Source organism: Lontra canadensis, unplaced genomic scaffold (genome assembly GCF_010015895.1).
Source record: "Lontra canadensis isolate GAN:19392208 unplaced genomic scaffold, GSC_riverotter_1.0 scaffold1, whole genome shotgun sequence".
Taxonomy (NCBI): Eukaryota; Metazoa; Chordata; class Mammalia; order Carnivora; family Mustelidae; genus Lontra; species Lontra canadensis.
The window spans coordinates 129,566,091-129,575,924 of record NW_022630995.1 but is presented as its reverse complement, the minus strand read 5'-3'; the positions used below and the strand labels follow the sequence as shown (position 1 = coordinate 129,575,924).

Genomic DNA, 9,834 nt, shown 5'->3' with positions numbered 1-9,834 from the left:
CCCTGCTGAGCAGAGAGCCCGATGCAGGACTCGATCCCAGGACCCTGAGATCATGACCTGAGCCGAAGGCAGAGGCTTAACCCACTGAGCCACCCAGGTGCCCCTCAGCATTTCATTTTTAATGCCAAATAATAACCCAGTCTGTGGATATATCACTTTGTTTATCCAGCAGTTTGTGGGCATTTGCCATGTGTCCACTTTTTGACTATTTTGAAATACTGTTAAGAAGATTTGTGTACAGTCTTTGTGTGAAAGTGTATTTTCATTCCTTTTGGGTATATATCTGGGATTTTTTTTTTTTTTTTTTTTTTTTTTTGGTTGGCTTCATGCCTACTGGGGCTTGAACTAAGGGCCCTGAGATCAACACCTCAGCTGAGATCTGGAGTCAGACACTTAACTGACCAAGCTATCCAGGCACCCCGAAAGTGCCTGGCTTTATGGATCTTGTAGGTCTAACATTTGGGAAATTGTCAAACTGTGCTCCAGGGTGACTGAATCATATTAAATTCCTCCAGTGGATGGATAAGTTGCATGGAGTTTCACATCTTTGCCACAGCTTAATATCATCTGTCATTTTTGTTATAGACATCCTAGTAGGTATCCTAGTGGATAGTGAGAAGTGGTATCTCACTGTGTTTTTTTTTTTTTTTTAAATTTTATTTATTTATTCAACAGAGAAAGAGAGAGAGAGAGAGATCACAAGCAGGCAGAGAGGCAGCAAAGAGAGAGGGGGAAGCAGGCTCCCTGCTGAGCAGAGAGCTGGATACGGGGCTCGATCCCAGTACCCTGAGATCATGACCTGAGACAAAGGCAGAGGCCTAAACCACTGAGCCACCCAGGTGCCCCACACTGTGGTTTTGAGTTGTATTTCCCTCTTAATTAATGATGCCTGGTTTATTTTCATGTGCTTACTGTGATTTTTATATCTTCTTTCGATAAATGTTCTTTGGATCATTTATCAACTTTTTAATTATCTTTTCTTGCTCTTGTTATCAGTGTTTTTTATTTTACTCTGGATACAATCCTTTATCAGACACGTGATTTGAGAGGATTTTCTGCCATTCTGTGGGTTGTTTTCTCAGTATCTTTACAGTGTCCTTTGACATACAAGTTTTTAATTTTGATAAGCTCAATTTGTTTATTTTTCCTTTGGTTACTGGTGGGTTTTGTGTTAATATCTAAGAAGGCTTTGCCTAACCAAACAATGTGAAGTTTTATACCTGCCATATTGTCTCTGTTGAAGAATGTTCCATTTGTATCTTTCATTTCTATGCTCAAACGTATTTGTAATTCCTGTTAACCTAAAAACAAAAAACTAGTTCCAAGAAGCAAAACATTTATTTGGCATAAAAAAATTATAATTGAGGATACACAGGTTTAGATAGATACCCAAATAATGTCCTAATTGTAGGCGTGGACTAAAGTTTTTTATGGAAAAAAAAAGATTAGGTAAGTTTTTAAGAAGAATTCATCAGGGATGACAATCAGGGCTGGAGTTGTACCTTATTCATTGGTTAGGTGAAGTGACCATTAGGCAAAAGTTTACTTTTATAAATCTTTTCATAGAGGATCTTTTTCATTCTTGCCAACACTTTGGCATACTGGTGGTTTGGCTCAGTTTAAAATTCAGAAAATAAGACTTGCAAGGCACTTCCTTTAATATGGCTGTTCCAGCTCTGTTTTTAAAATGGCTCTACTTATGTCATTTTTGACATTCTTTTGTTTTGGTATTACTGAAAATGGAATTTTATTAATTTTATTTTCAGATTGTTCCTTGCCAACGCGTAGGATTTTAATTGATATTTGTGTATTGATTTTTTTTTCATCCTGCAACTTTGCTGAACCCATTTATTAGCTCTAAAATTTTTTGTGAATATGATTTTCTATGTATAACATTATATTCTTCTACAAATAGAGATAGTTTTACTTCTTCCTTTCTAATATGTGAAGGGAAAATTCTTCTCCATTCTTAGGGTCTTCCAGGTGGCCTAAGAATTAAAAATACATGAGACATTAACAGGAGAAAAAAAATCCAAAGTTTTATCATATGTGAATGGAGGCCCTGTTCTGAAGTTGAGACGTATAAAAATGACCAAGGCAGGCAGTTTTTATACCTTTTAGACAGTAAATCTATGAGGAATCGACAGGACAAAGAAAACTTAATTTTGAGAGCTTCAGTTAGAAATTCTAAACAGAATTTGGGCTATGATAGTAAATTAGTAAAAAGTAACAAGAACTGTTTGTACAGACTTCCTGGTTCTAAATTTCCCATCTCTGGTGATAAGGGTGTCTCTTTACTTCCTGGTTTAGGGAAGGTGCCTTTCACAAGGGGAACTTTATTTGCTGCTTTCTGGGGGGCAGGAGGAGAGTCTGAGCATCCTTCTTGTATAGGCTGACTCCTAGGTAACCTTTATTTAGACTAATCTGTATGCCAGAGTGGCACAATTCAGGGCAGCCAGCTCTCGGCCCTGCATATGTGTACTTGTTATTTATTTCTCTTTTCTAATTGCCCTGACTAGAATGTCCAGAAGGGTTTTTTTTTTTTTTTTTTTTTTTTTAAGATTTTATTTATTTGAGAGAAAGAGAGTGTGTGTGTGTGTGTGTGTGTGTGTGTGTGTGTGTGTTTGTGCTCCTTAGCTCACTTGAGCAAGGGGAGGGACAGAAGCAGGAGCAGAGAAGGAGAAACAACATCCCCCCCAACCCTGCCCTGCATTGAGCAGGGAGCACTATGTCAGGCTCAATCCCAGGACTCTAAGACCATGACCTGACCTGAAGCCAGACACTTAACCAACTGAGCCACACAGGTGCCCCCTCCAGAAAGTTTTGATTAGAAATGGCAGAATAGACATTCTTGTCCTGTTCCTGTTTTAGGGGTAAATCATTCATTCTTTTCACCATTAAGTAAGGTATTAGCTGTGGGTTTTCTATACATGCCCTTTATTGGTTTGAGGAAGTTATCATCTCTTTGTAGTTTGTTATTTATTTTTATTATTAAACGTGGTAAGATTTTGTCAAATGTTTTTTCTACATCTATTGAGATGATCATGTGTCTTTTTTCCTTTAGTCTATTAGTAATGGTGTATTATTTTATTACTATATGTTAAAGTAGTGTTGCATTCCTGGCATAAATCCCACTTGATAATGGCATATAATCCTTGTATGCTCCTGGGTTCAATTTGCTAGTAATTTTGAGGGTTTGTGCATTGGTCTGTAGTTTTTTGTGACATCTCTTTCTGCATTTGGTGCCAGAATAATATTGACCTTATTCTAGTTAGGAAATACTTCTTTCCCTCTTCCTTTTATTATGAATGATTGAGAATAATTGATGTTAATTCTTCTCTTATAAGGTGATTGCATTTAGGATCTCCCAGAAGATAATGCAGCATATGCTGGATTTCTTTCAATGGGAGAGTCCATATATAACTTTATATTTGGTACATCTGTGGGAGAAGAGGAGTTTGGTAGCCTTCTATGTTACCACCTTTGCAGCTACTTCTGTTTAGATGTTGATACTGTAATTCTTATGATATTGTGGGCTGGATTTTGTTGTGTTCTCTTAAATAATGCTGGATGTTGTTCTAGAGGCAATTACATTATTTCTTACAATCGATATAATTTTTAAAGCCTTTTAAAACAAACATTTTAGATTTGGTTTAGATTAATATTTATTCTAAATATAACTTAGTCCTAATAAGAGATGACCTTTTTATGACTTACAGTGGATGTTGCAGCTGTTTAACAAAGACTCTTCATTCAGCTCTGTAGAAATTGAAAGATTCAAGCCTGTTTTGGTTCTAAGAATTATGTGTTTTACAGCATCCCCTGTGTTCTTTCTCAGCCTCATGGATTTTTATGGCATGCATAATGCAACTAAGTATTTAGGAAATTTTCATGGGCTTTCTCTTCAGATTTCCTCTAGGTTCCTTTCTCTTCAGATTTCTGCTATAAAAATTTCACCCTCCTGAATCTTCTTAAACTCTAAGCTCTGTCTCCTTAACTCAGTGTGAACCCTCATGTTGTGCTAGGAATCCCATCTGTGCTTTCTAGTTCAGACTGCCACCATGCAGAAAACCAAAGTAATTATAATGTTCATCTTACTTGTTTATTTTCCCTGAAGGAGCTCAGCATTAATCTTCATGTTGTCCAGTGTCAGAAAACAGTTGTTTCATATATTTTGTCCTGCTTCCAATTATTTATGTCAGGAGTAAGTCTGGTTACAGTTGCTTCTTCATGTCTAGAAGCCAATGTTTTATCAACTACACTTTATTTTAGGAATAAATAAATGATTCACTACAATATAGGAAGAGAAGTGAATAGTAATAATATTAAAAAATTATTGGTTCGAAGATATAGTTTAGATTGAGGTTGAAGGGATGAATCAGTATGAACTTTGAAAGCAAAAGAGAGAAATATATGAATCCAAGTTTATATAAGAAAATCTTTGAACATGGGAATTCTACATAGGGTTTATACCAGTTACATTTCAACATAAAAAAGAAGGATTTTAGAGGTGGGGTATGTATAAAGAATTTGGGACATGACAGTTGTGACGGAAAGTATTACAGAAATGAACTATTCTGAAACCTGAGAGAATTTCAAGTATGTATCTAGTTAGGTTGAAAAAATGTTTTGTGAGGGTTTTATTTTTTATAAGTTTTGGAAGATAAAGAACTTTATCCAATTAATTTTGCAATTATGTGAGGGTGAAGATAGAGGTCGTCTACTTAAAGTCATCAAAACTCCTCAAATTGTTCCATGAACTATAGCAAAGAAAACTACACTGGTTTTGTAAGTTCCTCATCTCAAGGAATTTCAAAAAATTAAAATATACTTTGTTTTCCAAGATACCAGACTGAAAGCAACTTGTGCTTGTCATCTATTTACTAGCTCATTAAATTAAATAATAGGAGAGCAAAACTAACATACATAATGTCTAGAAATGCGAAGAATACATTTTTCAACCTATATAATAAGTACATATTTTCTAGTAATTTGTTAATTTATCAAGTATTTGTTTCAGGTGTTCTAAGAATTATTAAAGACATTCAGAATGTGGAAGTGAATAAGAGAAGTCAAGGGCTTATCTTTAGTAAGTTTATATTCTAGTGGTAAATGTCATAGAAAAGTAATAAATTACTAAAATAGTCTCGCATTGCAGTAAGACCTACAAAAACAACAGGTCAATGTGCTAGAACATTACTAAGATACAGGGAATAGCTCTTATAGCCAATTTTCTTAGAGAAGACTTCTCTGAGGGGTTGATATTTGAACTGTAACTGAAGGAGATAGCCAAGATCTGAAGAAAGAGTATCCAAGTAAAGAGAAGAACAACTGGAAAGCCCAGAGACGGAACCAAGTTGATGTATTTTTGAATTCAGAGGTTAGATAAATAAGGCCATCTTAGCTGGCGTATAAGTTCTAAAAGAGAGTAATTAGAGATGAGGGTACAGGGACAGGCAGAAAGGTAGGTATGTGCAAGTAATATAAACAGAAAATGAATGATTTGACAATAAACACTGGAAGAAATGTCTGATTGATAATATCTCACAAAGAACTGTTGAGAATTTTGAAGCTGATTCATGACTTTACAGAAAGAATGCCATGGTCATTTAGCAATATCCATACACATCTGGTGTGTGTTATTGATTGTATATAAAGATCACATATATAAACAAACTCATATATAAACATCTTTCATATATATATGTGTATACACACTATATGTATCAACATATAAATCAGTAACATATAATGTATATATATTTGACGTGTATATATGTGTTATTGATTGTATATAAGGATCACATATATAAACATCTTTTATATATATGTGTAAATACACATATATATATGCTATACTTGTATATATAGTTTATCTTTTTTTAATCTACTTGTCCATCCCAGGTATATAATAAATTTCATAGATCTACTTTGCACTTGTATTGGTCACAGTGAAGTATAAATTTGTAAGTCTCTAATGAATTGCATCATATATAATGGGTGATGGCATTGCGGTGTGTCTAGCATAGAGACTTTGAAATCATACAAACCCAAGTTTGAAACTGAGATCTATTAATTAAAAGCTGTGTAATGGAACTAGTATACTCTGTTTTGAGTGTTAATACTGTCATCTGTAAAAAGGCAGTCATACCTCATTTGCAAATTTATTTTAAGAATGTTAAATAATCTTCGTGGACGCCGGGATGGTGCTCCTGGAGAGCGAGCAGTTCCTGATGGAGCTGACCAGACTGTCTCAGAAGTGCCAGTGGTCGGGCAGCGTGTTCATCACCCTGAAGAAGTGTGATGGTCTAATTAAACCCATTCCAAGGAAGGGCTCTGTAGAGGGCTTTGAGCCCTCAGACAGCAAGTGTCTGTTAAGAGCTACTGATGAGAAAAAGAAGATCAGCACTGTGGTAAGCTCCAAAGAAGTGAACAAGTTTCAGATGGCTTACTCAAATTTATTAAGAGCTAACATGGATGGGCTGAAGAAGAGGGACAAAAAGAACAAGAGTAAGAAGAGCAAAGCAGCACAGTGAAGGGCACCAGATAGCCATCTTTCACCAACTAACCACAGAATTACTATTTTTTCTTTGGTTTTTACTTTTGGCAACAAATCTAGGTTTCTGGTTCCCCTATAATAACTTTTCATGTGAGATAAGTGTCATTTTGGATGGAAGAAAGGCTGCAGTGTTTACAGGATAGTTGTAAGAAGCCAAGTTTATTTGAGAATTGGCTGATTGGTCTTTGTTGTATGGTTGTGTATCCTGGGATTATAAAGTCTCTGTAGCCATCTGTGTGAAGAACAATGGATCTTTAAACCTGTATTTATCTGCACTGAAAAAAAAAATTTTGTAAATATGTAGTATTGGTTCAAAAATGGTCACTAGTGTTATTTTAAAGCTCTGTAGGATAACTCAATGTGTCTGTGTGTGTGTATGTGTGTGTTTGTATGTATGTGTATGCATGTAAAGTTAATGTTCTAATTTAAGTTTGTGCTGTAGAATGATAACTTTGGAAACAGTAAATAATCTTTATTCTCCAAAATAATCTACATTACTGATTGGCTTTAGATGTATTATATATAATATCCCTGATGATTTTTATATTAGGTGGCAAAGAGCAAAATACATAAAATCTATGTTATACTCAAGAGGCAAAGTCATTTTTTAAAGCTAGTCTTTAAATGATTGATTATGGTTTTTTGTTTTTATGTTTTCTGTTTTATCTTTTATTTTGAGAGGACATACTAAATGATGCGTCAGATTTAAAAAGAACCTTTACACTTTCTTTTTAAAATATTTACATTTTTTTCAGTCTGTTTGTTATGATTTTAATGAAATGCCAAGCACCTTTTTTCAAAAGGTCTGTAGTATTTGTAGACTTAATTTTTTTTTAGCTTTCAAGAAGTACTCTAAATGGCATAAAGGTTTGATCACCATTTTAAAAATAAATAAATCGGGAAAGTATCACAACTGTCCAAATAGGTTATTTAAAATAAATCACTTACTAATTCTTATATTTAAATTATTTGATTTTTTGCAGATGGAAATTGCAGTTTTCCATCCCTAGTTATTCTAAAAAGTAAGTTGTTCAATCTTTTTTCTTCTAAAGTCAAGTTGGCAAAGTTCATTAAGTGTAGGAGTTCTCAGATATGCCATGTGGGTGTATTAAGATTGGATACAATTTCAAACTTTTTCATGGTTTTAAGAAAGTTTGATTTATCTTTGCCTGCTAAATTATGTATTATTTTATAATATGAATTTCACTTGGTTTAAATTAGGCAAAGTGCCCTTAACTGCTCTTGAATTAAGCCTATAAAGAAGCATAAACCTAAGAGTTACACATTTCTAAGAACCCAAAAGAAGTTGAAGTATATTTAACCTAGTTAGTATCTTTTGATAAGAGAAACTATCAAGTCTCTTCTAAAATTCTTAATATAGATGAAACCTGACTTAAATAATTGTAAATGCTCACCTATTCTAAAAGAAATTAACCCAAATGAGTTGGAAATGTTGAAGGGTTATTTTACCAAATAATTGAGAGTTGTCCTACAAACTCTTCCTAGAAGAAAATGCATTTTGCAGCATCAGCACAGTCCTCTCCCCTTCCAACTTAAATGCCTCTTTTTTCATGATGATCTTGACAGAAATAATACCATTAATCAATTAAGTATCAACAAAGGAAACAATCTTGAAGAAAAAAGGGGCAAGTAATTGTACTTTTCTCTTCTTTATAGGAAAGAAGTACCAGTAAAGTCTATGGACAGAACTATTTCTTTTTTAAGGAATTTGTTAAACTTTGATGACTGATTCTACTCTTCAAATGCATGGAAATGAGAAAAAAAAATGATATCATCATGTATGTAAACCTCCCAAGTACTGCAGTGGAAACCTAGAGTAGTGACTTTCTACCACTCAGTTTGAACTGGGCACAAATATGTTTTCATTCTTAGGTCCATTTTCTAAACACTGTTTTCCTAAACAAGAAAACACAAATCTGTCATTGTTTTTGTGAGGGGCTTCAAAAGGAACTAAAATTAGGGAAAATAAACCTCTGCTTTTGATTCAACCTTGAGGGATATTGAGAGTGGAGAAGCTTGGCCTTCAATGAAAGAAAAAAAGAAGGGGGTGGGCCTACTCTGGGAAATGCTGTGAGTTGGCTTAGAAGTTGGGTCTGTTAATATGCTTTGGACATATTTTGTCAACACAGTTAATACCTGGAGTACTAACCAGATAACTGACTTCGATTTGGGAAAATTGATGAGGACCTTTAATGTTAACTTTCATAATGAGAAACAGAAAACTGAAAATAAAAGTGGATTTAAAAAGTTTCTTATGTCAAGAAATCCAAAGCAAGAAATAGAGGTTGCTATATATCAATATATATTGTGTTTTTGACACAAGTTGCTCTGTTGTATTGCTCCATCATTGCTACTGCTCCTGGGAACAATTTGTTACTTAAACTATAACCCCTGGAGGATTTTACTAGTTACCAAGCACATTTAGATATGGCCTTAAGAAAACATATACTGGCAACAGGTCTTTGGGGAGAAGGACGATATACGACCGTGAAGCTGGGCAGCTGGGGATGCCGGGCGGCCCAGGGTAGAACACTGCCTGCTTCCGGGAAGCCGAACACCCAGGAACGCCTGGTCAGCTCAGGGTGGAACGAAATACTGCCTGCTTCCCTTTTCCGTTATGCTCCTTTCTCTTCCCAGAAGCGCCCGTTGTTAGTTAGATGAGTCCTTTGAATGTGCTTGTTTAACTATAAATTTCATCCTCCTTCTTGCTTGTCCACATGTGACTAATGTTTGACCTTCATCGGTTCTTCTGTTGGCTATTGTTTCTATCCAATAAAAGTGAGACTGTGGAGTTGCTCGTGGCAGCAGTCTTTTTGACTATTGTCCCCCGCTCCCAATCTCTTGCAGCTGACTTGTTTGTGCCCAATTCTTCTCCCGTTCATCAACTGGAAGTGGCACATCATCTTTGCATTATCCTCTCATGTCATGCAGCCATGACATCTTTGGATTAATGCCAACTTAATTTTAATAGTGTACAAAACCTGATTCACCCCCTCTAACTCCCTGTATGCTGTTATGATCACAAATTATGTCTATACATTTTCCCCTGTAAAAATAGATTTATATTACTGCTTTATACAGTTTTCTTCTAAATTAGATAGAAAAAAAAAAACTGCCAATGGGAAACATACTTATGCTGTCTTTTATACTTAACTCATGCAGCTGCCTTTATTGGTGTTTTGTGAGGTGGGAAACAAGGGCAGAAGAAATATTAGATTTCCTTACTATCTACAGCCTATTGACAAGTCCTTAAA

General features: G+C 35.0%; 1 protein-coding gene across 1 annotated transcript; it reads left to right on the top strand.

Moving 5' to 3' along the window:
* The first annotated feature begins 6,200 nt into the window (after positions 1-6,200).
* Positions 6,201-6,847, top strand: LOC116878077 (signal recognition particle 14 kDa protein-like). The gene has a single exon (XM_032875301.1). The coding sequence runs from the start codon at positions 6,204-6,206 to the stop codon at positions 6,534-6,536; it is 333 nt and encodes a 110-aa protein (XP_032731192.1). The 5' UTR covers positions 6,201-6,203; the 3' UTR covers positions 6,537-6,847.
* Positions 6,848-9,834: the final 2,987 nt, after the last annotated feature.